Source organism: Anser cygnoides, chromosome 21 (assembly GCF_040182565.1).
Source record: "Anser cygnoides isolate HZ-2024a breed goose chromosome 21, Taihu_goose_T2T_genome, whole genome shotgun sequence".
Taxonomy (NCBI): Eukaryota; Metazoa; Chordata; class Aves; order Anseriformes; family Anatidae; genus Anser; species Anser cygnoides.
The window spans coordinates 8,091,505-8,104,190 of NC_089893.1; the positions used below are offsets into that span (position 1 = coordinate 8,091,505).

Sequence of the window (12,686 nt, forward strand, 5' to 3'; positions counted from 1 at the left end):
CTGCGGTTAAAATACACATCCATCTCTGCAAAGCACTGCGAGAGATCAAATGTGATTGTGAAGCGGTAAGGGCTACTGGGCCCGTCTGTTCAGTAAGAGCAAGGGGGGTGGGAGGAGTGAATAAAAAAAGCGGTTTTTAGCCTCAGAAAGTCGTATGTCCGCCTGTCAGGGCCTTGAGGCACCGCTGAGCCCCGAGCAGCCCACCTGGGGCCCAGGAAGCGCGGCGCTTAGCCCTGGTCTTGCTTGAGCCGTGTGGGGCCGCGCCGTCTGCTCCTCACCACAGCCACCCTGGGCCCCCAAGCCCCGGCTCCCCTTGGCCCTCGCTGCCCTGCTGGTCCCGGCCCCGCAAGTGGCCCTCCGCAGGTGGCCCTCTGCCGTTTTGTGACCCGGGCTCTGGGCTGGCCCTGGCCGCCATCTTAGGGGCCGTGCCCCTCACCTCGCAGGGCCCTCCCGTGCGGCCTTGCTGCTCTCGCGCAGCGCCAAACGCCTGACCTAGGATATAATTTATTTTAGTGGGTCATCTTTCAGAAGCGATACGCAAGCTTATTTTGCTCGAGTAGTTTGTAATGGATTTTAACATTTCAGCAGCTGAATTGGGCTTGTGTTTATGACCAACTTATCAGAAGCGGTGACCTTTAACTTTCAAAAGGCCTTATTTAAAAGTCTGTCTGTAGTTAGCCTGCTCTCCCTTTTTCTTAACTTGTGTTACCTCTGAGTGCTTGGGATTGGGTTCAGCCACTGATTGGTTCTAATAGTTCTGTTGGCAGAAGTGGAAATCTTTCTGGAGAGCGCCACTCCAGCAGTGTTTGTGTTAAGCCTCTCGCTTCCCCCGCCCCCCCGCAGCTTTAATTCCAAATCAGCATCCTCTCCAAATCTGCTACTGCATTTTGTTAATCCTAAGAAGCTGAGCGTGTGTTTTTTTTTTTTTCTCCTCCAGAGGAATCTTAATTATTTTTGGTAGCACATATGTGGAAAAAATGAAGTAAAAATCTCTCTTCCTCTAGTGTGAACGTGAAGTCATCGCTATTGTCAACTCTCAGTGGGTTACTTGCATATAAATAAATTAAAGGAGGGGGGAGTAATCTTTTGTTAACGGTGCATTCTGTTACTTGTGGCTGCTATGGTAACAGATGAGGGAGAGACATGCTTGCATGGTAAAGCTTAATGGCAAAGCAGCAGAATGTAGTGATGAATTTAGCAGGAGGAAGAAGGGAAGAGAGCACAAATCCTTTAGCAATGCTGCGAAATGAGTCACCAATTAAGCCACAGATGGGGGAGGACTTCCACATTTATTTACAAATGATTTAAACCGTGTTTTGTTGATTATATTTAGAGCAGGAAGAAGGACAGTCTGGAACTTAGGGGAGCAGTAAATTAGATGGTATTGTTGTTGTGATTGTTTAAGTGGAGTCCTGAATGACTTTTGTGACTATGGACCTTGCCAAGAAAAGTCAGTGGGCATTTCCCCTGCCACTTTTTTTTAAGATTTACGTCTGTCGAGGTGAATTTTCCTATTCTATCCTGTTAGGCTGAAAGGGAAGGTTTTTAACCCTCTCTTTCTTAAGAGGATAATTGGTGACTGTTTTGACTTTCCTTTTTCTTCTAGGCTTCATTAGTATAAAGCATCTCTTGCACACTTCAAAGCTTTGCCAGAATAGCAGGCCAAGTCATATATCTGGATTGAGTTATGAAGGGAGGATTTTATGGGAAAGACTGCAGAATGTCATCTTGTGCCATGCCTGGCTTTAGGTAATACTTTGAACTTGATAAACGTGATGAACCTGATTCTGTGCGTAGTTGGTTAGTAGAGCTTTTAAACTCCAAAACTTCTGTGGAGTGGTGTTTTTTCTTTTTCCCCACGTGTATTCTGGCACGATTACTACCATGCCGAAGTACAGAGAGTGATTTCTTTGAGCTCTTGGGGAAAGTACTTGTCATCTCAAGTTTTTCTTGGTGAAACATCAAGAGAGAATTATAATTACTGCTTCAGTGGGAGGCTTTGCGTTAAGCAGACAGTTCCGGAGCACGGAATCTTTTCTGCAGAAACTTCACCTGAAGCGTTAGCTTCGTGGATGTCATGCAATGGAAATGGTTCTGAAAGTTAGCAAGCAGGTTATTGACTGTCAGTAAACACTGCTAGACCATATGAATCTTACAGCTGTGAAGTTTTAATGGTGCAGGGCTTTCAGAAGTGCTTGGGGGATGGAGTAGAACATGACAGGGAAGGCAAAGGGAGGGGAGTTGCAAAAACAAGTGAAATGTGGGGTGAGTTTGGAGTGGAGGACGTTGAGAAGGCTGTCAGAGGAAGAGTTAGAGAAGGGACAATAGGACTTTATTGTATTTTAGAGGAGAGATGAGAACACAGGAGGAAGACCTTTCGCTAGCAAAGTTAGAGGTGGATGAAGGATCTTGTGTGAAGAGCAGTTTGTCCAGACTAAAGGACAAAGAAGCAAATTGGCATTCATCAGCTGCACTGTTAAGAGGGGAAATCATTGATACTGTGAGTGGTGCTTCCCTCTTTAAAATTGGAGTGCTAGAGGAAGAAATGAACAAGATACGTAAGCAGAAAAATGCCTTGTTTACTGCAGATACCAGCTGTGCAGAGGAAAGTGCCTTTGTGTACCCTGAAAGGGTATCCTACTATGACATGCTTTTGGAGATGGCATCAGCACTTTCAAAAGCTTGCATCTATATTGTCTGTTTTCAGAGATTGGTTTCTTTAATTAAGAAGACGGAACAACATGACGTGACTATGTCGAAGCTTGGTATGGGCTTGCTTTTCTGGTTTGTTTTGGTATTGCACTTCCTGCCTGTAATCAAAAGCACGACATCTAGGCCTGCTTCATGAGGGTAGCAATGGATGGTGATTGGAACGGGGTGGGAGAATAATGAACTGTGATGGGAGAAAAAAAAACACACAATTTTTATGTATTCTGCAAAACTGTCATAAATGTTAAATTTGGGCCTTCGGTACGTTCTGTGAACTTGTTAAAATTAATACTGTGTCACTGGCACGCAGGGAGTGTGTCCTTGCCATCCTCAGGAGTTTGTGAAAGGCGTGAACTTTTACGGAGTGAGAGGCTCTGTGGGACCTTGTCTGTCCCCCGTGGTTATCACACCCTCTGGGGAGAGAGGGAGCGGTTGTGTCGATTTCCATTTCAGGACAGGCCTTGCAAGGGAAATACTCTTGGGTCCTTTACAGCCCAGTTCTGGTTGAGAGAATAGCCTTATTTTGCAGGCTTCTGGTTTGAGAGGTGCCCTGAAGGCTGAAAGGCGTCACTGTAGGGTTAGTCCTGCCTGAGCTGAGGAAGGCAAGCCAGCATCTTGTCTGTAGCATCCTTGTTAGTCTTGGAAATAAACTTTTGTCATTGTTTATAGGAAAGTCCTATTAAATGATGCTTTTCAAGCAGCGAGTGATTAATAGTAACACTTTAGAATACTGCAACTGTTCTGCTGTTTCCTTTCTCAATTTCACTAGTACGAAGTATATTTCATCCCTAGACACTTTTTTATTTTCTGCTCCATAAACCAGCATAATGCTGAATAGTTGATTTGAGCAAGAAGCACCTTGTTAAAGGTGATGGTAAAATGAAGGTAAAGTCAGGGTAATTTCCTTGCCTCTGACAAAGTGCTCCCTGTTGTTCCTGAGGTGGTTATACAATTTCTGCTAAGGTTGGCTTTATTCCCTGAGAATTGTAAAGGAAATTTTTTTCTGAAGAGTTGAGATTTTTGCCTCCAAAATAATTTAAACTGAACCACATTTCAGGTAAGGTTTTAAAAATAAAATCTTTTGTCTGTCTACTTGTCATCTTTTGTTACAGATGGTGACTGCTCTGCTTTTGCATGCAGTGGAAGTGGGATGCCCGAATTGTTGCTATTCTCTTGGGCCACAGTCACATGCTAGTTTTGGATGCCAGGCAAAGGAGTGGAAGCCAGGTATTGAGAGAGCTCACGCATTACAGAAAGATTGCACTTGTAGCATGCAGTGTTACTTCTAGCACGTGTAGATGTTTAACTCTGTGAACCCGGTGTTTTGTGATGTCTGAGCTGCTAACAGAGCTGTGAGTTGTCTCTGTTCTGGACACAGAAGGGCAAAAGCATAGAGGAGTTAAAACTGCAAGCATTGAAATTTGCTGGGAGATGCTCAGGAAAGTCTTTCCTGTGTCAAACAGAAAGCAAACGAAAAAAATGAGTCTAGCACCTGGAACAGAACAGGGCTGCTCCACTTGCAGGCTGTGCTGTGCTGAAGTTACTCTCATTTTCTAGCAAGAATCCCTTTGTTGTCATTATAATGCCGGTAATGAGTTGAAACAGAAAATGTTCACTTCCCACTTTGTGGTGATTCCCACAGAACTTCCGCAGTTCTCAGTAACTATTGCAAGCAGAGCATGCTGTCTCTTTTAATCTGCCTCTGTTGATGGGAAGTTCAGTTTTGGACACTTAATACAGCACTTAAGGATATGGGGCTTTGGCTGTTTTGTTCATTACTGGAATGAAGGGACAGTGCATCAGGAGCTGTCCCGACGGATCCCGATTCTTTTGTTTTGAAGTTTATTAATTTTGACTTCCAAGTCTTGTGACTAAGAGAGATCTCCAGTTACCTTAGCTCTGCTAGTATTCGGATCTGTCCCGGTACTGCGATTTGTTTGATTGTTGCATGGCCAGGCTCTCGGGCTTGTGCTTCCAGAGGGCTTTACCACTTCAGCAGCTCCCTGCTGGGGGCTGGCAGGGAGCATAGGCAAGGTGAGGTCTGATCACAGCCGAGCAGCTGGCGGTGGGAAGGACCGGGCGTGAAGGAGGCAGAGGAATTGCCCCTCCGAGGCCAGGAGGGGGGCGGCTGTGCTGCCGAGAGGCAGGCTTCTTGCCCCAGTGCTGGGACAGAGATGCAGCTTGTGAAGCACAACGAGGCAGCGCGTAACGGAGGTGGAGGAGGACTGACTGCCCCCCGCTTCTTCGGGAGCTGGCGGCCGCCCTGCGTGTTTCTGGAGCGCTGCGTGGGGCTCGGGCAGACGGCTGCTGTGTCCTGACAGCTCCGGGGAGGTTTGACAAGATCAGCGCTAAGTAACAGTCTAGATCTTTCCAAACCATCTGAAATGGGGGTGGACAACTCAGTGCCTTTAATAGCTATTTGCTTCCTACAGAAGGGGAACAACTATTTTTGGCTCCTTGTTGTCATTGACCTCTAATACTACAGGAGATAAACTATAGGAAAAAAAAAGAGCACCATAGCATAAGTGGTGCTCACTAAGTACAAAGAGCTCCCTTTTACCTGGCAGTTGCCTAACATACAGGTATAGAAGCACACCTGGAAAGCCTTAAAAATAAAAAAAAATTGGGCAAGATGAAACACGGCAAAACCGATTTTGCCTGAACATGTTTCAAATTCCCTCCTGAAGAGAATGTGTGTATATGTTGCTCTCAAGAAACTCTTAAGTGTTCCTGCATCCTTCACCGCTTTCAATCAGCCTGTGTTTCCAGCTGGGCTTTGTAGCTCTCAGGAATATTTTATGTTGCCAGTAAGAATGCCTTATTTTTATTTTGTGTGTTTTCAGAGTCTGCAGGTAGTAAACTCAGGCTGTAATATTGAGGTGTACATGATATGTAGGGGACAAGGCTTCTGTATTTATTTATTTTTCTCAGCAAACCATGTGATTGTTTATCAGATGTATTCACATGGTTGGCGTGGGATTACAGTTGTGATGCCCTCGAGATTTGACGTTACTCTCAGCATAAAGCTAAAGTCTTCTATGGAGCTGTTAACTACCTCAGTGCCATCAAATAGGAAGATATAGAGGACGAAATTTGTCTTTATTTCTGTTCATAAATTTAGAACATGTCTTTGGGGGGAAAAAAAAAAGAAAATACAAAAATCAAATATCTGGAAAAAAAAAACAACAAACAAAAAACACTTGCAAATCCTGAAAGGCATTGCACCAGCCGACCAATTACTTCTAACTTTTGCTAGTCGTAAGACACGAAGCTATGAGATTGTTTTTGTGTTAACTGCTTTGCTTTGTTCTTCTAATGTAATTTTAGCTGTGAGAAAACATTGCTGAAACTCTAAAATACCACATATCAAATTATATGAAGTATTGATCTTCAAGTCCAGCAGGGATACGAAGTCGTTGGGATGGTTAGGCGTTTCTGGCAGCGCACACACCCATGGAGATCTGGTGCTTTCTCAGTTACCGGGCCCCAAGGGGTGTCTGTCCCTCGTATCCTTGGCTCTGATAGGAGACAGATTCTAGCCGGAATAGTTCTGAAGTTTTGAAGTTTAACAAAAAGGCCAGACCTGCTGGTGCTGACTGTTGCTTTCTTACAAGCGTGGCTTTCCTGGGGAGCACTCAGGGGTGTTCAGGAAGCACTCGGGAGATTGTAGCAGGGCTCCAGAATGAGGTAGCGAGCTTTTGCTTTTTCCTTTTCTTTCCTTTTTTTTTTTTTTTTTTTTTTGGTACAGGAAGGGGGAGGAGGAGGACCTAACTTTGTTTTCAAAAGGCAATTTCATTACTTAATGCAAATTTTATGCATCTCTTGGATAAAACACGTTCACCAGTTTCTTATCTTTGGCCCTCATCGGAGGTAGATGTTTCTTTGCTACAAAACTGGGGCAGTAATGCAAAAAGAGACTCTGCAGTGGAGCCCTTTGCAACACAAGAGAAGTGTCTTGTCCAGACAGAAGAGCAGAAGATCTTTTCAGGTCAAGATATTAACTTGTAATAATAATTTGCAGGGTGTGGTGGTGATGGAAATGAAGTGTGGAGATTGGTGAGAGATGCAGCTAACGCTGATCTGCACAGTCCCGATGAGGCAACTGCTGGTTCCTTTGTAATTAGCAGAAATGATAGTGCAACTGCCTCAAAACAATTACTCTGCAAATAAACAGTCTGTGCCATCTAAGAGGTGTTTATTGTCATAATGGAAATTAATTTCAAAAGCTTCAGGCAAAGCGAAAGTAGCGCTGCTGTGCGGCACATACCACCGCGAGGTGTTCCTCCTCCAGTTGCTCTCACGGAAATGAGTGGCGTGCTTTTCCTCCACCAGGTCGGTGACACGCGAACAGGTAATTTTGATCCATTAGCCTTTGTGCTGTTGTGCTTTGTTCAGTGGCAGGTTAAAAATACCCCAAAGGAAACAGAAATATTTTATAATTACTGAGCTGTGTGCTGTAGGGTGACATGGACGGTGCGGGCACTGCTGTGTGTGGACAGTAAGGATGTTGATGGATAACACGGGAAGCCAGGTCTGCAAAACAAACAGTATAGAAGCGTTGTTGTTGTTGTTTTTAAATATTCATTTATTCTGCAGGAATTTCTGGTATCAGTTGACCTTCCGATGGTTGAAACTAGTCTGTAATTGGGCAAACGCTTGTCCTGGCAGCAGGGAGTCTCGTGCTTCTTGGTGTTGTCCTTGCCGTTATGCTGGTGTGAGAGTTTTACAGCTGTGGACAAAAGCAGATTGAGGCGAACTGCCTGATCTGGGTGAGAAAAAACTAACTGGCTAGCCAAATGGTACTCTTTGGACTTACCTGAGTTCACGCAGTTCCTGTTCTAACTCCCCTCTTCCAGCCGTTTTTGCATCTGGCTGTCTGCTCCCGGTTAAGCCAGCACGACTATTTCTGGAAATTTTCAGTGAACTGGTTCAGTGGGCGGTAAAAATAACCACTGCGGGGAAGGGGAGGGTGGGAGGCCTTACATTTCAACCCGGTTTATTCCATTGCCCTGGTTATCTGTCTTGCTAAGATAAGAAAGTGCCCCTCTAAGGACACTTCTATAGAGCAGGGATATGGTGAGTGGCTGACCGACGGGGATAAACGCGTTTAGAAGGCCGGTACTCCCGTGCAGTATGGTGACACGGGCTGGGATGCAAACTGCTGGACTTCGCTTTCGTTTCTCTCGTTCTTGGCGGTTTACACGTGCTGTTTGCCTGCCGCCACGCTGCACTCCTGGCACGCCTGTTTCTTCTGCTGCTGCCCTGCAGTTTGAGACACGGTTATGGAAAACTTCCCCAGGCTGCACAATGAGCCTGAAGGCTGGAGATTAAAGGGAGCATCCCTGCTCCCGTGCAAGATCAGCATCACTTTTATACAGAATGTAAATCCTCCAAGATCTGCTTTGGGGAGTGAAGAAGTCAGAGTTCTCCTTTGAGTGAGATTCATCGTAAGCGATCGTGGGCTTGAGTTAATGTTACTGAGGTGAACAAACTCCTTATAAAACTGCTGTGGTGCATGGCGGTCTGTAAGCCCTTTAATACCAGATGAAATTCTCTCTGAGAAGACAGCTTTCTGTCTCCTCAGGGGTCTGGCTTGATAGATCACATCTGGGGAATGAATTGTCGTACCGACACTTGCTGCAGACAGCCCTAACCATCGCTTGTGTCTTGTCGTTGTGCATTAAGCTTATCCTAGTCCTTGTAAAATCAAGGGAGAAGCAGCCAGCATACCGCAACAGGCGTGATGCTTTATTAAAATACTTTCATCAGAGTGTCTAGGAGTCGCTCCGTTCTCTTCCTGCGATGCCGAGGATTTTCACTTTGGAAACAGCTTAAACTGGAGCAAAAATTGGCGGTGGGGTCAGGATGTACGTGGCCCTGCAGTGTATCCGTGCGGAGAGAAGCAAACTTAAAAACCCCAAACCAACCAACCAACCAACACCCCAAACCCCTTTCCTCTGTGCTAGCTGCTGTTAGAAGAGGTGAACCTTCAGGGTGGAAGCCGACAGAAGTTTTCCTGCGCTTTGCTTCTGAGGTGGGCGCTCAGGAAGTTCACGGGTGTCCTGCTGCACAAACAGCGCCTGGGGTGGGCTGCCTGCTTCCTCACTGTGCTTCCAGCGGGTTTTGAATTTTGCATTAGCATTCCTTGAGGAGTTTTCTTTAAATGCCATCTTCCCCAGCCTCTCTTTGCCCCCCCACCCCGATTATTTGTTTATTTTTGAATGAATACCTTGGTATGCGAGAGCACCGAGGCATCAATATTGTCATAGTAACTGGAACTGCAGCGCTGGCTCCCCGCCAGCCCGGTGAATCATGGCGTGAATGTGGGTGGCTGGAGATGAAATAAGATCTGATTCTTGGGTGAATCAATGAAGTAGTATTTGTGTGCTTGTTTTTTTTTTTTTTTTTTTTTTTTTTTCCTCCCTTCTTTTTCCTAGGAGATTTTTGTACATCTTATTTCCCTCTGGATCCTTTTTTACTTCTGCTGTTTCATAGGTAGGAAGGATGTTCTCAAACTCCGTGCTCTACATCTGAGCAATAAATACAGTTCTGTATGGTAAACACTTCTGTTGATTTTTGGCTTGTGTTTTTCTTTTAAGTTTTATTTTAGCTTAGCTTTAAATTCAGAAAAATGAAACCTGCAAGCTAGAATTCTGAAAAACAGCAATTTGATTTAATTACGGACGAGTTTGAGAACAGGTTTGTATACTCTATGTGTGAATGTGGTCTCTGTGGAGGACAGTAGAATGTGCTAATTGCAGATCAGGGTTTTCTAAACACAGCTTTAATTTCTATAAATGTTGTTTGTGCCCACACTGAATCCTACATTTTGTTTATATTTATATATTGATGGAAAGTAATTGCTGAGCACGCATGTGCGCACACAAATGTGGATGTGAACGGCAAGACAACATGCTGGGCACGCATACTTTCAGCTACTGCCGTTGCTGTGAATGAGAGCCTCGTCTTCAGGAAGGGCCACAAGAAAGCTCCTCCTCTTTAGGTGGCGACTTCTTTCAGTGTGTTTATATGATACACTTCAAGAAATCCCTTCGTTTGTATAGCAGTGTAGTTTGAATGTGTACTGAGAGCCAAAATTACGCCAAAGACCTGCGTTCAGGGGTCTGAAAAATAAAAGCAATTTATGACTGAATACATTGTATGTTCATCAGGAAGAGAATCTTTGGCTTATGTGCTTTGTTTTGTTTAGGAGTTGTTGCCACTGTGATTTAAAAATTAAGTTGCTCTGTTTTCTGACTTTGACGGGTTTAGAGGAGGGGATGGGTGTAAGGTACATGCACGTAAGCTCCGGGGAAAACCTTGTGTATCAAAACTTCTCACTGCTGTCTTAGGGTGCTTTATCAATTGATAATGAATTGCTCCTGTCAGTAACTTCAGACTACACTAAACTATTCTAACAGATTATACAAGTTCGAGTACCATAAAATATTAATTAAATTTCTCTTCTTTTGAAGTCTTCTGTGCCTGCAGGTAATACACAGGATGACCTTTTCCTCCATTTCTTCCTACTCTCTTGCTTTTGCCAACGCCTTTGTGTTTTAGGAGATCAGTTTTTCCTTGAACCATTTCTGTTTTCGTGAGCTGTGCCAGTCTCTGGATGTCTCCTTTCATCAGACCCCCAAAGCCCATTTTCTTGCTGGAGCTATTGTGTTTTGCCTTCTGTCAGGAGTGGCACAAATGCATCTACGGTGAGCTCTTGGAGCGGTTCTTCCACTGCGCATCGTCAGTCCAACGGCTTTGATGTCTGGCATTTTGGGTTAGCTGCTGCTGAGATCATTTATCCCCTGGAAGGCTGTAAGAGGTTTTTTAGTGCTGCTGTAAGTTCCACACCCATGGTGTAATACCACTCTTGGGAGATCACAGCGCTTCTGCCCCTTCTCCAGCTGCATGGGAATGGGAACGTTGACATCACAAGTTCAGCTGGGCGAGGGTTGAGCGTGGGCATTCCTTCTGCCCGGCTGTGTGGCAGCACCGCGAGCGTGCGGAGAAACAAGGAGCTGGCTGCGTGCTGCAGCACGCGTGTGCTGCCGGGAGGACTCGCTGGGGCCAAATAGTGGGTTGCTTTCCTGTCTCAGAATTGGTTTCGACCCCCCCCCTCCCTTTATTTTAATAAAAGCAAAAGAACAAATTTGTGCCTCAACACAAATGTTTCATTATATTCTGAGGCTCAGGTGTTTCCAGCGTGTACAACTGAGAGAGATTAGGTGTGGGGGAGAGCTGAAAAGGAAACCTCTGTGGCCCCTGTGTGCTTTAAAAAGCATCTCTCTGTATTTCTAAGGTGCCCTAAAATGCTTTTTCTCTGAGATGGTCTGTGTGTTTTTTTCCCCACCTGCTATTACATTGCTGTTGTGTTTTTTTTCTTGGGGCGGGGGGGGGGGGGGGGGGGGGGAGGTTGTTTTGTGTTCCTTCACAAAATGATGTGCTGGTGCTGGAGTTCAAATCCAGTATGGATATGATTTGATGAGGATTTAATGAGGATTAATGCTGGCTGCCGAGTTCTTCTGTCTGACTCTCCGGGTGCTTTCCCCAGCTTGCCCTGCTGGCAGGGGCTGTCACCGCCTCCAGCCACGATGGAATTGCTCTCGCACAGCACCCTTCTGAGCTCGCGGGGCGCAGTTAGAGCGTAGGAGGCGATTGTGCCCCACCGACAGCTAAAAATCATCCCGTGTCTTTTCTTTGCACCCATGCAGGGCTTGGAGGTTTGGTCCTCTTGTATGGATCTGCTGCTGGCCCTAAAATGGGCTGGTCCCGGTGTAACGCTGGTGGGAAAAGGCCTGAGTGGTCTCGGTGGTGAATTGCAAAGGGATGACGGGCTGAGTGGGGTAACTGTGGTTGTGGACCATGGCACGAAGAAAATAAGCTGCTTCATGCAATGTGCAGGTCTGTATTTTCCTGTTATTTTAGTTCTCCCTTAAAGATTTATTTTTTTTCTTAGACCATCTAAATGCAGCTCAAAGCACACTCATCACAGTTCTTTCTAGCCCGCTAAAGGAGACCAGAAGAATCTCTAAGATCCTACAGGAGCAGAATGAGGACTGATGTTGGAACTGCCTGCTCTTGCTCTTCAGCAGGGGAGGAAGCTGGGCTGGGGAAGCTGGCGTGAAAAATATCTGCTGGAGTACGGCGAGGTCCCTCTGCCCCCTGCTCTTCCTGAGCTGTGTGCCGTGTTCATCTGCCTGCTGTGTTTTATGAATAGCGTGGATTTTTTATCATCATCCCACCTGTCGGTGGATGCGAGGGAGGAGAATGAAGAAACGCTTCCTCAGAGGCATCTGTTGCTGCTGCGTGGCTCGCTTCCGTGCCTGCCAACTCACCTGGTGAAGCTGCCGGGTCTCGTAGCTGCCGTGGTGAATGTCTGCGTGTCACCAGGGGCAAGGATTTCACCGTCACCATTTGAGTCACCATAAAATGCTGTCCTGCGGCTTAATTATTTTACCTAAATTCACAAAGACAATTGTCCTATCTGGAAGCTTTTTAAGAAGCCACTGTACAAATTGGTCTCGTAGAGTAGCCGACAGCTGCTGGAGGAGAGGCGCCTAAAGGGCTAGCAGCATATTAGTTTGACTCCCGAGAAAAGTGGCATTGGTGTACTTTTATTATTTGCCCTTTAGTCAGATGGGAGCACAACTAATCAATATTTTTAGCATGAAAATAAGGATTGGAACATAAAGCAAGAGACACAAATTATGACAACTACTGGTTCTTTGCTGCAACTTCAGAGACGTTTGCTGGACAGGTCTTGTTAAATGTAAGCAGGCTCTCAGACAGCAGACCCCGCTGGTTAGGGGAGAGTGCTTTGATTTCAGAGTTAGGGTACAGGACGGTATTTCAAGGCAAAGAATGAGCTGTGGTTTTGTCCCTTGATAACCAGATTTGACGGCATAGCAGCTGTGCTGGAAATAGCTTCATGCAGACAAGTTCTTCTGCGAAGCTTTGTTTTTCTTTATCTCTAAGGC

General features: G+C 45.6%; 1 protein-coding gene across 4 annotated transcripts in view; it reads left to right on the plus strand.

Annotated features, from left to right (window-relative positions):
- The window catches only part of ARHGAP32 (Rho GTPase activating protein 32), a 262,161-nt gene that overhangs the window by 28,193 nt on the left and 221,282 nt on the right, over positions 1-12,686 (plus strand). Inside the window, exons 1-2 of one of the 4 annotated variants that reach the window (XM_066981260.1) lie at positions 1,114-1,749; positions 3,822-3,936. The exons of 2 other annotated variants lie outside the window; for them this stretch is intronic. In XM_066981260.1, the coding sequence (XP_066837361.1) occupies positions 3,911-3,936 (26 nt within the window). In that variant the 5' untranslated portion in view covers positions 1,114-1,749; positions 3,822-3,910. Of the gene's footprint in view, positions 1-1,113; positions 1,750-3,821; positions 3,937-12,686 lie in introns of those variants that run through there. One more of the 4 variants, XM_066981261.1, reaches the window with a different exon arrangement.